Raw genomic sequence first — 24,786 nt, forward strand, 5'->3', positions numbered from 1 at the left:
ATTTTGCTGATGCCTTGAGTAGAGCGAAGAGAGCGGAGGCGAGTCTGATTAGACAATTAGGAAGGGTGTGTGCGATGCAACCCCAGACACAGCAATCCCCTCTCCGATTTGATCGCGGCAGCACGAGTGGAAAGCAAGATTAGCTGAAAGCTCGAAAAAAGCAGTTCAAGAAGTTAGGGAGCGGTTCATCTAGCTCCAGTGGTTCTAGCCCGAGTTATACTGGAGTTTATTGCAGGACTGGCGGAGGGAGACATCCCATGGAGCAGTGCCAGGGAGTGACTGGTAGGTGAAATATCTGTAAACAGCAGGGACACTTTGCTAGAGTCTGTCCACAGAGAGGTCCCCGAAGATTTCAGGGAGCAGAATCACCTAGTGGTAGTGATCGAGGAACAGACCCAGGACACACGTGATGATATAGTGGCAGGTAATAATCTTTTATGATTATGTTGCATCTGTATTGATATATATTAATGCATTCCCTACGATTATCTTTGACAGAGTTGTATTGATATATATTCTACCTGCTGGGTCTGTATTACTGTAGTATTGATCCTTGTACCTTTTGGGGGAAAGGAATTGATATCAGTGAATTCTGTGATATATTGTGTACTGCAGTGAAAAGAGAATGAGATTGAATTAGATGGTATTGTACTTGTGTTATCTGATTCTGATTACATTATTGATATTAATATGCTGACAAGTACATAACTATTATAGATTCTTGCCAGAAGATGGTAAGATTCGGACCTGAAATGGCCGATGAACGAATGATATACGGTAAGGATTCTCGATTTTGAATTCCTTGATATCCGTATTATGTATGATTCGATGATTATCGGAAAGAATGGAGTAATTCCTTATGTATTCAGTTGATTACTAAAGTTGAGCCTATCTGAGAATGATTTGTCAGTAGCAGGAGAGTTGCTATAGTCGTTCCAGATTAAATTCCGGATTTGTCTTATATCAGGGAGAGTGATTTCAACCTTGATTTAATATCAGGTATGGATTTCATTTTAGACTTCTGTACAGAATGATCTTGATGGAATTGAAAGAACTGAAATGTCAGTTAGAAGATTTACTGCCTAAGAGTTAGAGTTACATCTGATTATGTGTTTCTCTGAGAAATACTTCAGTTCTGTATATGGGTTGATAAATCCTGTGTTCCGAAGTGTTCTGATGACCTTATGCTCGTTTTATCTATGAGATCTTGATATATTCGCAGCGTATGATTGATGGAATCGAACAGTTGAAATTTGTATTGAATATTCTGGGAACTTAGATTGTTGTATACAGAATTATGCGGCTATGAATCCAGATTGCAACAGATTGTATTCAGAGGCTGTGATATCTGAAGATAGTATACTGATTGATTGTAGCACAGTTGAGACAGTGATCAGATTGTTTAGAACTTGATTTCGATAGTCAGAACAGTGTGTTAATCAGAATACCAGGTAGGTAATACTTTATTTTATATAATTAGCTGATCTGTTTGTGCCAGATATTTCGAATTTGAAATGACAGGTATTGTCAGAGGCACACAGTAGTAGATTCAGTATTATTCTGGTAACACGAGATATGTGATAATACGAACGGACAGTTTTGATATAAACAAATGAAATCAGTTTTGTCAGAATTTGTATTGAAATGTCTAAATCGTTGACAGATGAAGACAGGAAGATAGAAACCAGGAAATTGGTTATACAGATTATCGATTCCTGAATAGAAATAGGAGTATAACTCTATGGATCTGGTGATATTTACCGAAATTGTGCCAAGAATGTACCAGGATGTGGTTATGATTGAACGATTGTTCAAATCTGCGGATGTTATATTGTACAGGATGACGTACAGATATGACAAGACGACTGAGAGGTATGTCAGAAAAGGGGTCAGATGGTATTGAATGCCAGAGTTAACTATATTATACCGTGATTTTTGGTTGATTTTAAACTGTTGACAGAATGTATAGTATGATTTATATCTATGGTTTATAGATTGACGGATAGTCGGAGCGAACTATCTAGATACTGGAGGATATCCAGGAACTATAGTGCTGGATTTTAGCACTAATGACCTGATGTCTTGTCACTTTATGAATTATTGTACACTAATAGCTATTAGATGAGTATCGAGATAGCTCTAGTCAAGGTATTGTACAATGAGTACTGCGGATTTCCTCTGAATGGGAATGATATTACGGGATATTTGAGATTGCATTTGATAACAGCTAATGATAATGATTTGGTATGAGCTGTTGATTGATATATACGAGTGTTGTATAGCCAATATTTGCAAGTAATTTTATCAGAATGGTTTGATAGAATGAATTTTCTGAAGTAACCTTTAGTATACATTTCTTCCTTATCTGAATTGATTGCCTGTGATTTCGAGGACAAAATCATATCTTAGAGGGGGAGAAATGTAAGGCCCGAGAATTTGATTACCGTAATCTGAACTGATTTGGGTGTATTTACCGTAATCTGATATTATTCTGGGATGATTTCTTAATTAATTGAAGTGATTATAGACGGAACGGAGTGGACCAGGAAAGATGAGAACAGACGCGAAATATGTGCGAAGGAAATGTCATGCGCGCACATGCGCGAGTTGGTGCGCACACATTCGCGGTTTTGACAGAAGACTCCGCGCATATGCGCGGCGTGAGGGCGCGCATATGCGCGAGGTGTCCAGTAGCCTAGTGGAGTGCTCGGCGCATATGCGCGACATGAACGGCGCATATGCGCGAGCAGGGCAGAAAGGTTCGCGCACATGCGCGGCAGAAGGCGCGCATATGCGCGAGTAAGGGGAGGCACGAGACAGTAGGTCTCGCGCATATGCGCGACATATGTGCGCGCATATGCGCGAGTAGTCCAGTAGCTGGATAAGGCTTTCGGCGCATATGCGCGGACTTTGAGCGCGCATATGCGCGAGTCATGCAGAACAAGAACATGCCACGTTTCTATCTTGCACGAGTTATGTATATATATTTACATACAAACGTTAATAAGGATAAATCGAGAATTGAGGGGAAGTTTTACTTCTTGATTTTAGAATTCGATTTACGAGAAATCCGTTCGTCTGATTTTAAATACGACTTCAATACTGTGTTCCTATCAACGCAGGCTACAATTGGACGTAAGTTTTGTTACCTTTTGATATGTCTTGAAATTATGATATTTCCAGAATTGAATGAAATTCATATATGATGTTCTTGACATAGTAGACATCATAGAATCGAAGTCAGATTAAGAAACAGACTGGTTATGTAATTGTTATGAATTTTAGAGTTGAGTTGATTGAGATTCGATATCAGATTGGTGTTGTTATTGAAATTATGAGTTGCACCAATATTGATTATGAGTTCTAGTATTATATCTGTGGTGTTGGAATTGACGGGGTTATCGAGACTGTATTGTTATGCCGTCGAAAGATCAGTTGATTGATATTGATCAGATTCGGTATTGATTTAGATGGTATTGTGATATCATATGTCGATGGGCATTGATCAGATTATGTTTTGATTTGAGTATTGATCAGAACAGGTGTTGAACTGAGTTATATACTGATATTGTATCTATTCGATTGTCATTATCAGATTTGGGTATGGACAGAGTTGACTTCGATACTTCGTCTTCGTCGGACCGAGAAGATAAAGGTATAAATTAATGTTGAGTTGGGATTGCACAACTCGAGTGAGGTTTGGCTCGAGTTTCCCTAAATCACATACTTTACCTTATTGTATTGATTTGATTGATGTACTTGTTCTCTTGATTTATAGACAGCAGGTATTAGACGAGTAATCTTGTCACAGAAGTGCCTGATAGTGGTGGGATCGCCACGGGCACATTGCACGATGTCACAAGATAGTGTATTGGCGATAGTGCCAAAGTGTGTCACCGGATGTTTGGCTATCGATGTGGATAGAATTATAACTTCTTCTATTACTGATGATCGATATTATATCGATGTGGATAGAATTGGAGCTTCTTCTTCTATTACTGGTGATCGGTACCACATCGATGTGGATAGAATCATAACTTCTTCTATTACTGGTGATCGATATTATATCGATGTGGATAGAATTGGAGTTCTTCTATTACTGGTGATCGATACTATACCGATGTGGATAGAATACGAGCTGCTTCTATTACTGGTGATCGATACCATATCGATGTGGATAGAATTGGTATTTCTTCTATTACTGGTGATCGATACCCTATCGACGTGGATAAAACTGGAGTCTTTTCTATTACTGTTGGTCGATATGGGAATGCTAACTTCTGGAAACCGGGATCCCTAGACTAGGATTGAGTCTAGTCTTAAATGTGGAGTCACGAGTCTAATTGACAGTTATATTGATTGATGTTGATTATGTTCCTGAATGTGGTACATATTGATTTATGTTCCTGATGATGATACATGTTTATAATAGGATTTATTCTTGATATGGATTTATATTCTGATTTGAATACATGTTAGACATATCTGTTATATGCTTTTATATTGTTTTATGATTGCATGTATACATGATTTATACTGAGAATGTAATTCTCACCGGAGTTATCCGGCTGTTGTCTTGTCTGTATGTGTGCATGGCAACAGGTGGGATAGGATCAGGGTCAAGAAGAGAAAGAGGCTGGACTAGATAGCGTGGAGATCCGGGCTTCGAAGCAACTTAGGATTCAGCACTGAGATATAGTTGAACCTAGTTGAATTCTTGTTGATAATACAAGATTTGTATACTTATGTTTAGTATGTAATTTGAATTGAATTACATTACGTTTCCGCTTTGTATTTTAAAAACAAAAAAAAATTTTAGACCCTATTTATACTAATTGATTAATTAGTCCCCATGATGATTAAGAACATGATTAGCGTCCGGGTCCCCACAATAGATAAACTCTGGGACTTCCCGGGTCATGGATAATATCCATGGTTAGTGCCCGGGTCAGGAGAATAAAAGGTTCTGACCATACCAATAAAGTAATCGGATGGATCGGCACCCGAGTCATGAAATTACCCGGGATAACGAGAAGATGGCTGGAAGAACCCACGGAAGGGCCGGTCAATCAGAGGTCAGGCCACGAGAGCACCCGAAACATAACCTCCCTGAGAAGTTATACACTTATGTTCTTATAAGGAATCCCGAGGAATACCTCACCCTGAGCACTTCGATATGAGTGAAGTATTTAATGCCGCCGAATAAACAGTGTTTATAGCCGATTTATCTCTGACATTATTACAAGTGGCCAATAAATCAAGTGGCCTGGATGTGACAAGTGTGCGATTTGACATGTCAGAACAATAGGGTATAACCAGCCACCCTATTATAATTAATGCTCTCACACGAAAAACGAGGTCATCATTGTATCTTCTACTATAAATATCAAGTTCTTTACTTGCATTTACTATCTTTCAGATATTAATTCACATTTAATACTCTCATTATCACAGCCATCACTTGGCTACATTGGTTTTATTGCTTGAGTACCCTGCTGACTTAAGCATCGGAGTGGCCACGCTGGACTCCCCTCCGGCGCCCATTCACGTGGTTATTTTCTTGTTCACAGATCCTTCAAGGAGCTCGAAAAGTTACAATCCAAGTCCAGCGTCTAACTCCTATTTCCTTCAATATCTTGATAGTTTACCCGGCAGAGTTCCTGACCCGACTCGTCCGTTTCGCCCGGGTTACAACATTGGCGCCGTCTGTGGGAAATTCTGAGTTCTAAGACGTTGATATGGCTCCTACCAGAAGAACAGCAAATCAAGACACTTCCCGAGTTCAGAGAGAAAACAACACTCATGTTCAGGGAGAAAACAACACTCGTATCTCTGGTGCTGGTGGTCTTCCCCCTAATGGTCCTCAGCCTACCATTCATTTAACACCCGAGGAGTTACAGAAGATTATAACTGATGCTTTTAAGATGGCCACGGCAGAGAAGGCCACTTCTCACCATGCCATTCATCCCGACCCACAACGTGAACAGCCGCGAAGGGAAGAGAGAAGGGAATGAGGAGGGGGAATCAAGTGCGGATTCTAAGTCTCCCACTGTTGCGGAAGAATTGGAAGAATTGAGGAAAAAAGTGAAAGTGTTAGAGGGGTATGTTGGTTCTAAAGGCAGCGCTCCAGTTGCAAAAAGTTGCCCATTTTCTGACATCATTGTTCGGGAACCATTACACGGGCATTTCAAGTCGGCAAAAATCAAGGACTACGATGGGAGTTCTGACCCCGAAGAGCACCTCGCTCATTTCGAAAACATGGCTATCTTGCATTGTTATGGGGACCAAATTAAATGCAAAGTGTTTCTAACCACTCTGATATGACTCGGCTCAAAGGTGGTTCGAGGGTTTAGCTCCTCAGAGTATTCTTTCTTTCGAAGATTTTCAGAAGGTGTTCTTACATCAGTTCAGCAGTAGCAAGAAATATAAAAGAACCGCCTTTAGCCTATACGAGGTAAAGCAGCGCCAGGAGGATACTCTAAGAGCTTATATCAAAAGATTCAACCGAGTAGCCTTAGACGTGCCTGCTTGCGCGTCCGAGACGAAAACTACTGCTTTCACGCAAGGATTGCTAGAAGGGGATTTCTTCCGCTCCCTCACCAAAAAACTGCCCGGAGATTTCGAAGATCTTTTGTCCCGGGCAGAAAAGTACATCAATATGGAAGAAACCCAGCACCAGAAGAGAGAAGCATTGAAGAGAGCAAGGGGAGACCGGGCTGTCAGGCCTGAGGAAAGAAGTAACAAGAGGAATGGTTCCGGGCATCTTTCTCATGTTCCCCTGAGAAATGCCCGGGGTATGGAGGTTCAAGAATGCTGCTCGGATGTGGCCCCACTCCCTAATCTCACAGTCCGGCCGGTCCGATCAGAGAAGGTCGGATATTGCACCCAACATAAAGAGTGCTCCCACAACACGAATGAATGCCGATCCCTAAGGAAGGGATTTAAGAAGCATACTGAGCCGGAATTTCGCCCTACTCGGGAGGAGCCCAGGTCTCCGCCCTGGGTATCGCGACGACCTGGACCGAATGTTCCTAGGAGATCGGCTGACATCCCCAGTGGAAGCAGGAGAACAGAAGGGAATTCTCGGGAAGAAAAAAACAGACAAGTGGAACGAAAAGACCTTCCCCCTATCCGGGGAGTGATCAAAATGATTTCGGGAGGATCTACTGATGGTGATTCCAACCGAGCCAGGAAAGCAAGGGGTAGAAGAGTGTGCTTAGAAGTTGAGGGGAGGGATCGAAGTGAGCTGGTTATTAGTTTTGGCCCGGAAAACCTCAGAGGAGTCAGCCTACCTCATAATGATGCTCTGGTCATTCAGGCCCGGGTCGCTAATTATGACGTGTTGAGAGTTTTTGTGGATAATGGGAGTTCTGTTAATGTTATTTTCAAGGAAGCCCTGGTCCAGATGGATTTACATGAATATCCGCTGGAAGTAGTTGCGACTGCTCTGTTCGGCTTTGCCGGTCATGCTGTATACCCTGAAGGGGAAATCACTCTACCCCTAACACTTGGAAGTGGAGATTTGAGAAAGACAGTTATGACAGTTTTCACCATAGTAGATGCCCCATCTTCGTATAACGTAATCCTTGGAAGGCCAGCTATGAACGAGATGAGAGCTGTAGCCTCCACTTATCACCAGAAGATCAAGTTCCCTATACGTGGGCATGTGGGAGAGGTTAAGGGAGACCAACCCTCTTCTAGAAAATGCTATGGTGAAACAATCCGAGTAGATCAGAAAAGGGCGAGAAGGGAGTACAGGGGAAAGAAAGTGGCTCAGGGAGCAAAGGAGGTAGAAGGGAATGAAGTAAATTGTGTTGCAGAGGATGAGCAAGAGGTGGTCGAAATAAAACCAGGAAAAAGTATTCGAGTGGCCTGAGACCTGGAAGACTCCACCCGGGTAAAACTCCTAGCCTGTTTAAGAGCTAATATCTCTATTTTTGCGTGGTCCCAACAGGAACTTGTTGGAAAATCACCCAAAGTAGCCGAGCACAAATTAAACATCATCCCTGGATCCCGACCTATAAACAGAAGAAAAGGCACTTCGGGCCCGAAAAAGACAAAATCATAGAAGAGTAGGTGAAGGAAATGTTGGGAGCCGGCCACATCGGGAAGTCCAATTTCCCACATGGCTCTCTAATGTGGTCCTTGTTCCTAAAGCCACAGGGAAGTGGAGGATGTGTGTAGATTTCCGGGATCTGAACAAAGCTTGCCCGAAGGATTGTTACCCACTTCCTCGAATCGATCAGTTGGTGGATTCAACTTCCGGCTTCGAGTTACTTAGTTTCATGGATGCATATCAGGGTTATCACCAAATCCCCATGGCCCGAGAAGATCAAGATAAGGCCAGCTTCATCACTTCTGGGGGCACCTTTTGCTATGTGGTCATGCCATTTGGATTAAAGAATGTCGGGGCCACATACCAACGCCTAATGAGTCGTCTTCCAAAAGCAGATAGGCAGGAATATCGAGGTATATGTGGATGATATCTTGATTAAGACTCGAGAAATGTCTGGTTTTATTGATGATTTGACAGAGACTTTTGCCACGTTGGAAAAGTATGAGATTAAGCTCAACCCGGCCAAATGTGTGTTCGGGGTCAAGAGTGGAAAGTTTCTGGGTTTCATGGTTACAGACAGAGGAATTGAAGTCAACCCGGAAAAGATAAAAGCTGTGATTGACATGCCCTCCCCTCAATCTACTCGGGATGTACAGAAATTGACCGGGAGGATTGCTGCTTTGTCCTGATTCATCTCTCGATCTACTCACCGGAGCTATCCTTTTTTTCAAGTCCTCAGAAAGGCCCAGAAGTTTGGTTGGAATGAAGGGTGCGAACAGGCTTTCCAAGACTTGAAAAAACACTTATCCGAGTTACCTGTTCTGGTAAAACCGGAGCCGGGGGAAAAGCCGTGGATTTATTTGTCTGCCACTGAACATGCTGTGAGTTCTGTTCTCATCAAGAAAGAAAGGACAGATCAGAGGCCCGTGTATTATGTTAGTCACGCCCTCCGAGGAACAGAGTTGAAGTATAGTGAAGTGGAAAAAATAGCTCTAGCCCTGGTAATGACTGCCCGAAAATTGAGGCCATACTTTTTGTCTCATCCGATAGTGGTCCTCACCAATTCTCCACTCGGAAGAATAATGACACATTCGGAAGTCTCAGGAAGAATGGTCAAATGGACAATAGAGCTGGGGGAATACGACATTGAGTAACCCCGGGCCGCTATCAAAGCTCAGGCTCTGACAGACTTCTTGATAGAAATGATCCAACCGACAGAGGAGGAAGTATGGAGAGTCTTCGTTGATGGCGCTTCAAATCTATCCGGATGCGGAGTTGGAGTGGTCATAGTCGCCCCATTCGGAGAAAAGATAAAATTGGCCCTGAGAATCGATTCCCGGATTACAAATAACGAAGCTGAATATGAAGTTGTTTTGTCAGGATTACAAGCCGCCCAAGAAGTTGGAGCCTCCCGAGTTATTATTTACTCTGATTCTCAGTTAGTGGCACAACAAATTAAGGGTGCTTACGAGGCCAAAGATGAAAAAATACTCAAATACTTGAAACTCATAACAGCCCGAGCTGCCACTTTTACCGACTGGAGCATTGAACAAATCCCCCGGGGAGAGAATGGGGAAGCTGATAGTCTGGCCAAGTTAGCCGCTTCTATGTCCGAAGTAAGTACCCGGGAAATCATGTGTTTTACCCGATTGGTACTATCTGTTGATGAGGCATCACCTACCCAAATAACTTCATGGATGACCCCCCTGATTGAATACATAGTCCATGCCAAGCTTCCGATTGACCGAGTTCAGGCTTTAAAGATAAAGAAGCAAGCACCCAGGTTCACTCTATTGAACAACACTCTTTACATGCGATCATACCTGGGTCCTCTATTGAAATGTGTCTCAGAAAGTGAAGTGAAGTACATCCTCCGGAAAATTCATGAAGGATGCTGTGGAGAACACTTGGGAGGGATAGCCCTGTCTCGGAAAGCCATATTAGCAGGATTTTGGTGGCCCCGGATGAATCAAGATGCCGCCAGACTAGTCCAAAAATGCCAGGGTTGTCAACACCATTCCAATTTTCACCATCGCTTAACTGCAAGTATGCAACCAATCTCTGCCTCATGCCCTTTTGATCAATGGGGTCTAGATATAGTGGGCCCCTTCTCCATGGCCCGGGCACAAAAAAAATTTCTTCTAGTGGCTATTGATTATTTCTCCAAGTGGGTGGAAGCTGAACCATTAGCCAGGATTACCGAAGACGAAGTTATGAAATTTCTTTGGAAAAGCATTGTTTGCAGATATGGCATCCCTAGGAAACTAATTTCCGACAATGGAAGACAATTCCAGGGAAAAAAGATCACCTCCTGGTGTCATGAAATGAAGATTATTCAATCCTTCACCTCGGTAGCCTACCCTCAGGCTAATGGCCAGACGGAAGTAACTAACAGGATCCTCGTACAAGCACTGAAGGCCCGGCTCCATGGGAAAGGAAAAGATTGGGTGGAGGAATTGCCAAGTGTCTTATGGGCTTACCGAACTACTCCTCGATCATCTACTCGGGAAACACCCTATAGCCTTGTCTATGGTTCAGAAGCAGTCCTGCCAGTGGAGATCGGACAATCTTCTATTCGGATAGAATCCTACCCGAATCACAATGATCAGTCCCGGGCCATTGAACTTGATCTGGTTGAAGAAAGGCGAGACAGAGCTAGCATTTGAATGGAAGCTTATCGTAGCCGGGTAATGAAATTCTATAATAAGAATGTTCGGGCGTGAAACTTTCAGATAGGGGATTTGGTCATGAAAAAGGTGAAACCGGTGGGCGATGTAGGGAAATTGGAAGCAAAATGGGAAGGACCCTTCAAAATAATTCAAAGAATCAGTTCTGGTGCAGCTTATTATCTTGAAGATTCTCTGGGACAAACTCTCAAGAGGCCATGGAATGCTTTTCATTTAAAGAGATATTATGTGTAGAAAATACTTGTATCTACTGATTTCTACATCAAATAAAAAGATTGTTCGAGAAAGCGTTCAAATATTTCAAAGCCCATGGACCCGTACCCTGGCCCGGTGGACCCGTACCTCGGTTATACTTTCAAATCCAGGGACCGGTACCCTGGCCCGGTGGACCCGTACCCCGGTTATACTTTCAAGTCCAGGGACCCGTACCCTGGCCCGGTGGACCCGTACCCCGTTTATGCTTTCAAGTCCAGGGACCCGTACCCTGGCCCGGTGGACCCGTACCCTGGTTATACTTTCAAGTCCAGGGACCCGTACCCTGGCCCGGTGGACCCGTACCCCAGTTATACTTTCAAATCCAGGGACCTATACCTTGGTCCAGGGACCCGTACCCCGGTTATCTGCCAAGTCCAGAAACCCGTACCCTGGTCGCCTATCGATGTTAGTAAAGATTAATGTTGTATCGGTCCCGCAGGTTTTTGTTTTGGAAAAAGAAAATTATCGGTTAATGATTGATGAAATTCAGAGTTAATACAAAGTTTGAGATAATGCGGGGAATATCGGGGAAGCCGTTATCAAATGCGATGAAGAGATCACATTAACAAAGAAGATATTTACAAAGTGCCCGGAACGCGGGGTAAAAAAAAAAAACTGGGTTTATTTGGGATCCTGCTCCTTGTTCAGCTCCTCCTCCTCGTCTGGGAGAGAGGCTGCTGCCTTCTCTAAACCTGGAAAATCTTCCCGGTCAGCTGGAACCAAACCCGCCTCCTCGAATTGTTCCAGGCACTTGTTGAAGCCCTGTTCAAAGTACAGGAAGGCCTTCTTAGCCAACATCAGCTTAAACTCAGGAGATTTTAAAAAGTTGGTCATCTGCTCCTTCTGAGCAGTCTTAAGAAGGGATACGGCAGCCTGGAGACCATCAGCTCGAACACGGGAGGACTTGGCTTCCTCCCTTAACGCTTGTGTCTCTGCTCGGGCCACTGCCAGCTCCGCCCGTATCAGATCCATTTGTTGCTCCCAGACAGCCCTCTCCCAAGCCAACACATGCTCGTGAAGCTCGCTCAAACGGCCCACCTTCTCTTGGAGTTTAGCATGCGTCTCCTGGGCCGAGGTAGCCCGAGCATTGGCCCCTTTAGCTACGTTAGCTACTCGCTCGTAATAATATAAGAGCATCTGCAGGCCCTGAAAATATTGTTCAAACTTGGGGATAAAGCTACAAAGCTTACGAAAAAAAAAAAGAAAGAAGGGGAGAGAAAAGAAAAAAGGGGGGGTTACAATTTCCTGAACTTACAGAAAAAACCCGGGACGTTCCTTCGCAGAGAAGCATGTTGGGATGGAGTCCCTGAAGGTGTGCCACCTCGTCAGGACGAAGAAGGCCCCGGATCATTTTAAGAAGGTCCGCGCTGATATCTTCCCCAAAGATGTTGGGGATAACCCAAGGCCTTCTCCTAGAGGACCCGGTAGAAGAACCTGTCATAGAAGGAGACCGGACGACCTCCTCGACTTCATCCTCTACTACCACCACAGGCTCCTGGATGGCCTTTCCTCTTTCGCTGATTAAGAGGAGCTGGATCCTCTTCGGTAGCTGGGACGGTGGATTCTTCCTGGGAAAGAATGGGTTCCTCCCGAACCATCATTTATGTTTCGTCCCCCTGTCCTTCAGTTTCCCGGGCTTGGCGTTCTTCCTCTTCTTGAGTTTCCCGAGCTTTTTTCTCAGCCCGGGCTTTCTTTTGTTCGGCCTTTCTCTTGGCCGCGGCCTCCTGGAAACTCGCCCTGATCATGTCCTCGGCTGCATTACAAAAACAGCATGTCATATGATCAAGCATGTGAAAGATACATAAAGAGAAATAATGGTAAGATAATACTTTACCAGCCTGCGACCCGGGGTGATTGAACTCATCTATTATCTGGTCCACGGGGTCTTCAGGCCGGGACCCAATCCCATAATGAATCAAGTTGTCCCCCCCAATCAATACAGAGGAAAGATAAGATTGTTTTTCTAGGGCCCCCCAAGCTTGGATAAAAGGAGGGAGGAGTTTGTAATCCCGGGGAAGCTCGGGTTGGGAGGGCGTAGCAGAAAGAAAGCCCAAGGCACTGGTAGGGAGAGTCGGGAATTGAAGAAAGAAAAATTTTGTCTTCCATCCCTTCAGAGAGGAAGGGATATCAGTCAAGAACCGGTAATGCATCCGGGCCATAAAAGAAAAGACCCCATCATTAAACCGGCAAGAATAAAATAATGAAAAATTGAAGAATTGATGGGAAGTTGTTTCATACGGAACAGTACAAAAGTAGCCGCCATAATACGAAAAGAGTTAGGGTGGAGGTGGTTGAGGGGAAGGTTGAAAAATCGGGCAACTCCTTCAAAGAAGTGGTGTACCGGGAAGCGGAGACCACTCTTGAGCTGCTCAAGAAAGAAAGCATGATAGCCGGGGGGAGGGGTATCTGGGTGATCGTTCGGTCCGGGAATTTTGATGTCATAAGTAGAAGGGATGGAGCCCAAAGATTTCAACTCCTCTATACTACCCGGGCGAAGGGTAGAAGTCACAGTGGAAAACCACGGGGGACCTGTGGCCTTCTCTTTTCCCTTGCCCTGGGTACCAACAGGCCGAGAAGAAGAAGCTTTGGATTTTTTAAGGGGTCGAGAATGGGGAATGGGAATGCCTACTAGAAGGCGAACAGGAGGTCTCAGAAGGGGTCGGGGAGTTATCCTCCGATCGGCCCCTGACATTTTTTCCGGACGTGGAAGATGTGGAGTTTGACATAATGAAAAGGGTAAATGAGGAAAGGAGACTTACTAGGAAGAAATAGAGATGGTGACCGGTTGTCAATGAACGGAAAGATCGCCGGAATAACACCTGCGTGACGGAAAAGCTCGAGAGAAGAATTTGGCAGAGCTTCGCTACAAGGGAATTTGGAAGTGAATTTTGAAAACCAGTCATATACTATATATAGGGGAAGAGGGTGATCTATACCTTTGATCTAAAGCAGATCGAACGGACCAGATCAGCCTCGGAAATTGAGCGGCATCATTGGGCGGGATATTTGAAAAGACGTGTGCACAAATCGAGGAACCATAATCATTCACTTGCTCGGAATACGAACAGTTCCTGACAGCTTGTTAGAGGGAGACGCGTCGTTCTGACATCACATTAAATGATCAGGGAAGGCTAAGCCCCGGCATATTATCCTAAGCCCGGGTGGTGCGAAGCCCCAGCATATTATCCTAAGCCCGAGTGGTGCGATGCCCCGGCATATTATTCTAAGCCCGGGTGGTATGATGCCTTGGCATATTATTCTAAGCCTGGGTGGTACGAAGCCCCGGCGTATTATCCTAAGCCCGGGTGGTACGAGGACCCAGCGATCAATTAATAGCTTATGGTTTTCTTGTTTATTGATTCTTAATCTATGCCGGCTTGTTCAAAAAAGATATAAAGTAGCAAGATACGTTAAAATTTTCATTAAGGAAATGGTCGGCATCGTATTGCAGCTATTCTAGAAGATACATAATCTTGCCATTCATTCATCCAATCAGTCAACTCTTGAAAGTAGAGATTGGTGAAGGACTCGGCGGTTGAAATCTTGTCCAAATGATGCCACTCCTTCCACAACATAGCATGCAACAGAGCTTGGTCGATGGCTAGGTCTGCAGTTCGAGCTATTTCAAGCTCTCGCCTATATTTCGTCGCCACTGCTCTCTGTGCACGAGTAAAAGCCAGGCCATTCTGGTAAGCGATGGTAATATCTTGGATCTTGTACCAAGTGGACATAACCTTTACTTTGATATACTCTTCGACAGTCCTTTTTAGATTCTCCACGTAAGGACGTAGCTCGGCTGGTATTTGGCTATGTGCACCAATGGAAGAGACTGTACTGCTGCAGGCACTGGAATCACTTGAGCTCGACATGATGAACTAATACTCATTTCATCCATATCGTCTTATTTATAGGCACATGACATTTAATTGATGCACCTCGTAAATGGTATCAGGTAGACGAGAGGACATTCACGGTTATCGAAGCATCATTATTATCCATCTCGAAATATGGAACGTTTTTCGGCAGGAATTTAATATTGATACATGCGTCATTGTGATTCTACATCATAGCCTGGGAGGTTTGAGGCCCCGGCATCTTATTGCCCGGGAGGTTTGAGGTCCCGGCATCTTATCTTAAAAACCGGGGAGGTTTGAGGCACCGGCATCTTATTTTATAGCACGAGGAATTTCAGCTCCCGGCATCTCAGTTAGGGAGATTTATTTTATTCAGTTCCTAATACAAATACAATATCTGGTAAAACTGAAATTCTCGACAGAATTAGAAATGGACAAGCATTTTTATTCCGGAAAGGGTGCTGGGAAAGTAACGGAGATATAAAACAAAAATAACTTTTATTCAGAAAAAGAAATTCTTGCGGACTACATCATAATATGCTTCCTCTACAAACATCATCCACAGGGTCATCCAGCCATTTACTTCTCCAGTAGACGTTTTGAGGAAGCTGTCGGATTTGACGATGTCCGTCAGAATTTTCCTTTCCTTGTAGAGCATCAGCTCGTAGACATAATCGTCCTTGAAGAGATCAGCTGTCTCAGAAACATGCAGGCGTTACCGATACTCCTTCAGCTTTACCACCAGTCTAGGAGTATTAGCTTCCCCAGTCTCGTAGAGAAACTTCAATCTCTGAAGCTTTTCCCAGTAGTGGATAATTTTATGGAAGACTTCATCCTCCAGTTCCAGCTTTCGTTTCTCCCGGGCTGTTTTCATGAATTCTTCCGCCATATCAGGAGTCTTGGAGCCGCTTGCACCTGCCATTGTATTCTTTAGAATATAAGTGTGTTGGTGTCATTGAACAAAGGAATGGTTGTTATATATATAGGAGAGTGAAGCCAATCCACACCATTAATCCATAATGGACCCAACGGCTCAGATCTCCATCGGAAATAGTGCAAAGATATTCATACAGGCGAGAAGATATTCGAAAAGACAGGTCCAGGAATCAATGCGTCATAATGATTCATTTTCTTGGAAAAAGAAGAGTCTCTGACAAATCCTACGGCCTGTGTCAGCTATAATCCACGTGTCCATATACTACGATCAGCCTAAAAATAATAATAATAATAATAATAAGCGAGTAAGCAAACAATTTTCCTGACCGAGCACACGAGACTAATCGGGACAGCGAGTGGACTCTAGCCCGACTAATTAAGGAAGGAGTGATGATGCCCCGAGATATCCCGGGTCATAGATAAACCCTAGGACTTCCCGGGTCATGGATAATATCCATGGTTAGTGCCCGGGTCAGGAGAATAAAAGGTTCTGACCATACCAATAAAGTAATCGGATGGATCGGCACCCGAGTCATGAAATTACCCGAGATAACGAGAGGATGGCTAGAAGAACCCACGGAAGGTCCGGTCAATCAGAGGCCAGGCCATGAGAGCACCCGAAACATAACCTCCCTGAGAAGTTATACACTTATGTTCTTATAAGGAATCCCGAGGAATACCTCACCCTGACCACTTCGATATGAGTGAAGTATTTAATGCCGCCGATAAACAGTGTTTATAGCTGATTTATCTCTGACATTATTACAAGTGGCCAATAAATCAAGTGGCCTGGATGTGACAAGTGTGCGATTTGACATATCAGAACAATATGGTATAATCAGCCACCCTATTATAATTAATGCTCTCAAACGAAAAACGAGATCATCATTGTATCCTCTACTATAAATATCAGGTTCTTTACTTGCATTTACTATCTTTCAGATATTAATTCACATTTAATACTCTCATCATCACAGCCATCACTTGGCTACATTGATTTTATTGCTTGAGTACCCTGCTGACTTAAGCATCGGAGTGGCCACGCCGGACTCCCCTCCGGCGCCCATTCACGTGGTTATTTTCTTGTTCACAGATCCTTCAAGGAGCTCGAGAAGTTACAATCCAAGTCCAGCGTCTAACTCCTATTTCTTTCAATATCTTGATAGTTTACCCGGCAGAGTTCCTGACCCGACTCGTCCGTTTCGCCCGGGTTACATCATATATATATATATATATATTATCAAAATTACAGTTGATGACTATACGTGTAGGTGAGAGCATAGTGGTATGCATGTAGCGGACGGTGTCCATGACTATACGTGAACCCGAGACTTAAAAGTGTTTGATTTAGTTTATAAGCGGTTAAAATAATTTATAAGTTAATTATGGATAACAATAATTTTTTAAAACATGGTTAAGTGCAATAAATGTGGAAAAAAAAAACTCTCTCCAAATCACCTTTTGCTTGTGTTTCCACATCGAGTATTTGAAAAATAATTTGTTCTTTATAAAATCAGTTTCAATCAATCTCGTTTGCCGGACTCGGTTGCGAGGGTCTGTAACCTAAGAGGGGGCATTAAGGTCTAGTGAAATTGACGTATGAACACAATCTTCTAAGGGTCTGGTTTGAGACATTATCATTAGCCAGGGTCTGCCCTGGAGATGGCTTCGGCCATTTGAAGATGGCTTCTGTGGCGTCCCAGTGCATCACAGGGTTACGATCATTTGATGTCTATCCTTAACTGTTGGCTTGACAGAGCAGCACCGGCTATCTTCTTAGTTTCGCCAACTCTACGGTGTTTCACCACATCAATCCGACCTCGACCTTTTGATGATGTTTGCACGGATTGTATGTTCTTTTTTCTTTAGTTTTGTGTGTATTATGAACATGATTCTTTGTTATTGTCCTTCTCAGATATTCGTGTGATACTCCTCGTCCATATATAATTCACTGATGAAGTATTTAATTACCATTATTTGATCCAAATCGGTTATATATACTTCAATTTTAAAATGCTTCGTATATATATAGATTGCATTTGACAGTGAATTGTTAATAGCCTTTTTTCCTTTTATCTAACAAGGAAAATGATAGCATGATACCTATGCAACTAAAAAATTGAGATTTAAAAAATAAATATGGATTTCCATTACATACATAAGCTATACGCGTTGGGCTTGAGTCGATAACGTTCAGTCCCAATTTGGGTCCGCACATTATCATGGGACCCCAAATCACTTAGGACCATTGGATCTGGTCTTAGGGCAAATGAAATCCTATAAGAAAGAAAAATAGCTGGGGTCGTTGCTCGCTTCCTGTGAACGAATGGCAAAAAAAAAAAAAAAATAGGAAAATGGCGAATTTATAATTAGCAAGGGATTATTCGTAAGCACAAACAATCAAGGCATGTTTTTAAATCTTTCTTTATGCACAATTCACTCCATATTATTGCATGTGTTCGATTTTGTGTGAAAGTTCAAGACGATGATGGTTTTACGTTTTATACATGTGCATCTCACATTTTCATAAAGAATTCTTGACGTTTTTGGGAAATGTTGAAAGAGATATCCAAACCAAGAGGTTCAAGTGTTGGTCTAAACGTTTAAGAGTAGGTTTTGAAGGGATAAAGGCCAAAAAGACGGTCGGTAAAGCTGCAAAGCCCTGCACACATCATGCATGTAGGCTGAGAGGGTTGATCGGGTTTGGGGAAACCTACGGCTAAGGAGGATGGATGGGGTCCTAGCCATGGTCTGGAGGGTTGGTTTAGGGTCCTAAGGAGGTCATGGTTGGGGTAAGTCAGGGCCTGGATGGGCTGAAGCATCACTGTGGCCGTGAGTCCACAATCTGTCGTCTTGGGGCTGTTTTAGCTTGTGTGTAGTTTTAAGTGCTACGGGTCGGTGGAAAGGGCTAGACCAAGGGCTATGGAGGTTCTTTAGGGCCGGGTCCTTGTGAGGGGTTGGTGTGATTCATGAGGCGACCCACGGGTTGCAGCAGCCGCAAGAGCGTGCGAGTCCCTGCTGCGTGCAAGGAGCGTGTTTGGTGTAGCGTTGGTTCATGGAGTCTATGGCTTAGGTCGTCTAGTCCGAGTCCAAAAGGGCCTAGTCACAGGCTTGATTTGTGTCTAATTAAGAGGTCTAGGGCCTGGTTCTGGGTCTTTTCGAGCTATGGTCCATTCGGAATCGTAAAATGTCCAAACATGTCAAAATAGAGACGAAATGGGCCTAGGTTAAATTTCTCACTCATGTTTTGGTTTTGGCTTGGGTTTGGGAAGTTCTAGTAGCATAAATTGGATCTTGGTATGTTAATAAATGTCTGGTCTTGGGTTGGTTCGAGTCGGAAGGGTAGGTTGGTCATTTGTTTGCCCGAAAACGCGAAAACAGAGGTAAACAAGTCATTCGATGAGCGATTCGAGTCGTTTTTGAAACGTAGTTCCTTATGTGAAATCCCCAGCAAGCCTTTTGGACATTTGTAATATTTTTAAAGTTTTGAAATCGAGTCGTTACCATTAAGTCCAAGTCTGGGATCGTCCGGGTAAGTATAGAGTTGAATCGTAGTAGGTTCGAGGAAAGTCGATGACGGTTTGCAACTGCCTAAAATAATTTCATATCATGTTAAATGTTATTTTTATATGTTTTAAGGTATATGCATGATATATTCTATTTTTAGAAGTTTTAATATATCTGCATGTTTATGCTATTTTTAGTAGTCTCGGCAGGAATGTTATAAGCCATTTTTGGTTGTGTTTAAAGAATATGGAAATTTATGCTTGTTTTTGTGATACGATAAAGGAAAGGAAAATATTTTTGAGGAATGTTATTTCGTGACTTAAACATAGTAAGAAATCCGTTGAAAACGAGAATGATGACCTTGTAATGAAAAGGGAGTGAACCATCGATAACGGGGGCGGGAATCTCAATAATAATGTATTCGTTGAAGAAGTGAACGGTGAAGTTATTTTATGATTGTTGGAGGGATCGTCGAAGAATTGGACGTTGAGTCCGGCGGCCTAGTATTATGGTTTATAGATTGATCAATCGACTTAATGTATTCACTATCAAGGATCATACTTCATTTAAAAATGACATTTTGATGGAAAATTTCATAATTATGCATGATTTAGAGAGTTGCATGTTTTTTAGGGTTCCATGCTTTCATGACAAATCTATTTTTAATAAATGTATTTCTACGTATGTGATTGTATAATTATGTACTTGCTATAATAGGTTTGAGCATGCTGAGTCATTAGATTCACTAGGTTTTAATTGTTACATGTGATGATAATGATGTTGAGTCGTGAGGTGCAGACTATCGAGCTATCCGCGAGACGCAGTGCATACCCGAGGACATTGAAATCCCGCATATGTTAAGGATTTTAATGATTTTATGGATTATGATTTTTATTTGCCAACTGATACGATGCTAGAATTAATTGAATTGAAATTTTAGTCTTTTATTTTTTTATTTACTTATTCTGCATGAACGAGTCTGGATAGTATGGAATTCATTTACTTGATTATTATGCTAGTTTATTTATGATAAATTAATTATGCATGTTGTAGGAATTTAATAAAAAAAAAATTAGTGTAATTTAAGTGAATTTAGAAGTTAGGGTCGTTTCAGTAAGTGTTTGAGAGACTATGAGTACTATCATAGGCACAAGCATTTGTTTTAGTAACAACAATCAAAATTTTCATACCCAATACTTCGTTCAAGAGAATCATAAGATTTCGAGTGCACTTAAATCAATTAGTTGCATTTATATGTAAATTTTTTGTGAATTTTCATTTTGAATTCATAAGACAAATACATTCAAGATTCAAAAATTTCGTGAATTTGCATTTTGAATTCTTAGGATTTATTTGAAATCCAGCACAACGACAAACCACAAACATAATGTCTGGTCGGCTAAAAATTGGTATAAAAGTAGTCCAATCAAGCCTCAATAGATTGTTACATCAACCGATGTTCTTTCGTCTTTGTCAAGTTTTATTGATGAACTCATTGATGTGAAAACCATGACACAAATTTCCATGAAAAATTTTCTTTAAATGTTTCTTTGTATATTTGACTTGGTTGTTGAAGATATCTTTCTCCAATTGATTGACTTGAAATCTGAGAAAGATGATTAATTTTCTCATCGTGCCCATCTCAAATTTATATATCCTGCATAAGCTTGGAAATTTTCTCAAAAAGATTGGGGTTTGTCGAACAAAAAATAATGCCTTGAACATATATTTGGACAATTAGAGTAAGATCTCCCTTAGTGAATGCAACATGAAAAAACTCAACAAGAATTTGTCTTCTACTTTTAAGAGGAGCCGCTAGATTACCAATAACCAGCTCAGGTGGATGCTCTATGTTCCACTGGTAGCAAGGTCCTAGGTGATCTGTATCTTGCGCTTGAATTGGTTGGCCATCAGCATCATCAGAAACATTCTCTTGCATATCATTTTCAATCACCAGTTCTCTTTCTTGATGATCCGATTCGATGTAGATATTTTGTTGTAAGCCTGGACCGAATTCAAAGATGGCTTCACCTTTACTTCCTAGATCGATCTCATTATCATGTAATCATCAAGATTAGTGGCATCCAGCCTATTGCTTAAATCATGAACATTCAGATCTTATTGAGCTAGACAAATAGAAGTTTCATAAAAAATAACATGAATGGTTTTTTCAATATATATAAACTTGTAGGCTTGAATAGATTCCTACAAAATTAGGAGATTAGTCTTTCATTAGGAAACAAATTCTTCCAAATAATAAGGATCAAATCTAGAGTTTACGAAACTCGATACTCAAGAAAGACAAAATTCTTATTCAAAATCTTATGAAAAAGGAAAAGAATTTAGGAGATAAATATGTGTCTTGCAAGTTAAGAAACATTTCTTTTCGACAAACATTATCATGTAGGCTTTAGACATGAATTTGTAAGAATGAAATTAATATCACACGAAACTTAATGGTTAAATTGTATTTTTTTTAATCTTGTATGTTTGTCCGTTTGCTCTTTTGGTTATTAATGTTATTGAATTTCAGTCTTAGGTTATATTTGTTTTTTGGGCAATTTTTATCATTTTCTTGATGTGACATTGATGAAACACCAATGCAGAGCTAACGTGACGTTGACATATGTAACGTCTCATTTTCCCAAAAAAAGATTAAATTTGCCAAAAATAAGAAGATGCAATATTAAAACAGAAATTTGATATCATAGAAGACCAAAATCGTAAAAATCAAACATTCATAGTAAAAAATATGTACAACTTTCTGAAACTTAGTTTATGTTAGGGATGTAATCGAGTCGAGCCGAGCCGAACTCTTGAATGTTTGAGCTTGGTTCGTTTATAATCGAGCCGAGCTCGAGCTTTATTTAACGAATATATGCATGGCTCACGAGTTTATTCAAGCATTTATCGAGCCTAAACAAGCTTAATAAATATGAATTATACATTTAAATTTTCATTAAATTAATTAAAAAATAAATTATATATTTAAAGAAAAATATATTATTTTTATTAAAATTTGTAAATTTATTATAATAAATACATTTAATAAATTTCTCTATATATTTTATAAATAATATGCAAAATCAATAAATCAAATATCAAAACTATTATTTTTTCATCTAAAAGATTACTAATGAACTTACCAACGAACATGTTCACGAGCTAACGAGCCGAATACTGTAAAGCTTAAGTTTGGTTTGTTTATCTTAACAAGCCTCATTAAACGAGCTCAAACGAGCTTTTATCGAATCGAGCTTCGAATAGCTCACAAACGGTTTGGTTCGTTTACATCCCTAGTTTAGGTACATTTCTTGGGTCTAATCTCAATCCCTTGGATAACGAGACCCCTCTTCTGATTGAGTCTCTTCACCTCCAACAAAGTCATCACTATAACATCTTCTCCTCCCTTCACAAAACACTCTCCCAACTCAACTTCCATCCATCCATCCTCTCTCTGCGTCAAGAACTCGGTATCCCCTTTCAAATAAACTGAACGATTTTTCATTTCAAACCCCTTGATTCCAACATAAGCTTCAGCAGGTACATCGTCAAATCCGAACGTTGTGGAATTAGTCGTGAACACAAGGTAAGCAGCATATTCTGTATCAAAAGACAACATTTCGGTTTTTATACAGCCACGAATTCCAAACCAAGAAACGACCGTAAGTTCTGCCACTTCCGAGAACCTAAAATCAATCAATGAGAAACGTAGCATGAGCATGAATATCAATAAAAGAAGTGTTCGAGTTGCCATGATTTGCGACGGAGGATTTTATTACCTTGAATCTGGATGAGTTATCCATTTCCAACGTTGAGATACCCAATTGATAAAGAGGTCTCTTGGAGCCAGCATGTAGCATTTTTTCCCCACTCCCTTTCTCTAAATTAAAGCTCTGCATGATGTAGCATGAGTGGAACAATAGCCATTATAATCTCTTCAATTTGGTATTCGACTTGTAGAGACACGAACAGTACAAAAAAAAATTTCCTGAAAAAGCTAATAACGAAAGCATTTGCTTAACTGTCTTTATTAATGACTTCCCGGGCATTTCACCATACCTTGGTATCCCTAAATCCGAGGCATTTCTGTGGTCGGCGTTTGTATTTTATGACAACACTACCAAATGTTAGCAACCTTTAATAAGAGAAGACATTTATGTATGTTGGGTGCCACTAAAACATATATGCCTCGTATCTTTAAGCATTTGGTAACAAAAGTTAGAACTACGCCAAAATTAGGAACCGCAATTACAACAATAAATGACTATTATGACACTTTTTTGTAGACACTTTTAATTAAATGTTGTTACAAATACTTAATAACGACACTTGTAAAAAATAAGACATTAGTGACATTTTTTATTGTCACTGTAAATAACATATACAACACTTTTAGTTATCATTATAAATGATTTTAACTGACATATAAATTTGTCATTATTACTATTTTAAACAATGAATTTCCTGACACTTAAAATTGTCATTATACGAATAATTAGTAAGACGTATGAAGTTATCGTTAACATCTTATAATGACATTGCAAAATATCAGGAAGTTTAAGATGACATTGGAATAGAGGGCATTTGTTGGAGGAATAAACTTAAATGTCACTAAATAGTGAATATGATGACATCATAGACATTTATTCTTGTAGTGCGCATGTTTTTCAGGAATATTGATTTTTTAAACATTTATAGAGACTCATTCCAGACATGATCGAATGGATTGGGCTTATAAGGAATACTTCCAAACACAAGATCGTCATGGTTAAACGCTTCACTTAATCCACAAAAACAGAAAAAGAAGAATTGGAGAAACCAAATCAGAAACTTAAATTACCTTATGGCCAGAGTCTATGAGGATTGGATGATCAGATAGACGAAGATAAAGATCCCTTTTAGACTGAAATTCGTGCAGCAACGAATCAGAGCCGTCGATCGAACGGGAAATGATGTCCCGATAATCGGAGGGCAAGAAGAGCTCCCAAAGGCCGTCGGATTCGGCAGCCGACCAGAATGTAGAGGCGACAGCAGACAAGTGGCAAGCGTCCTTCGGAGTCGTGAAAGATAAAACGTTTGCTAAGCAATCTTGCGGCAGGTCATTGATATCACGGCAACTCTTTCCTCCCATTTTCGGATATATTTTCTGAAATGCTTGTTTGCTTTGGAATAGCGGCACTATACGAGATGCTACAATACTAGTACTCCTTGCACGCGTTTTAAGTTTTTTAAGTGATGTAATTTTAAATATTAAATATATTTTTTAAATAATTTTTGTATAAAAAATTTAGATATAATTTTTTTATTATGGATGATATGATCATTTAAAATTCAAAAATATAGATAAAGATAAACAATATTATTTATTGGGATGAAGTTATAGATAAAATACAAATTTACTATAAGTCTTTCTTCTTTTTTTTTTCTAATTTGAAAATATGAATATATATTGATACCCATGGCCCACTAGGCCCAGATCATATGTGGG

The 24,786-nt window shown here is 41.0% G+C and overlaps 1 protein-coding gene across 1 annotated transcript; it reads right to left on the bottom strand.

The window, feature by feature from the left end:
• Positions 1-22,523: 22,523 nt before the first annotated feature.
• LOC142518364 (putative F-box protein PP2-B2) lies at positions 22,524-24,464 on the bottom strand. The gene is given in 4 exon segments (XM_075621125.1): positions 22,524-22,984; positions 23,078-23,166; positions 23,168-23,191; positions 24,139-24,464. Coding segments are annotated over 4 exon segments (792 nt in total). The 5' UTR covers positions 24,430-24,464; the 3' UTR covers positions 22,524-22,596.
• Positions 24,465-24,786: the final 322 nt, after the last annotated feature.

This window comes from Primulina tabacum, chromosome 1 (genome assembly GCF_025594145.1).
Source record: "Primulina tabacum isolate GXHZ01 chromosome 1, ASM2559414v2, whole genome shotgun sequence".
Taxonomy (NCBI): Eukaryota; Viridiplantae; Streptophyta; class Magnoliopsida; order Lamiales; family Gesneriaceae; genus Primulina; species Primulina tabacum.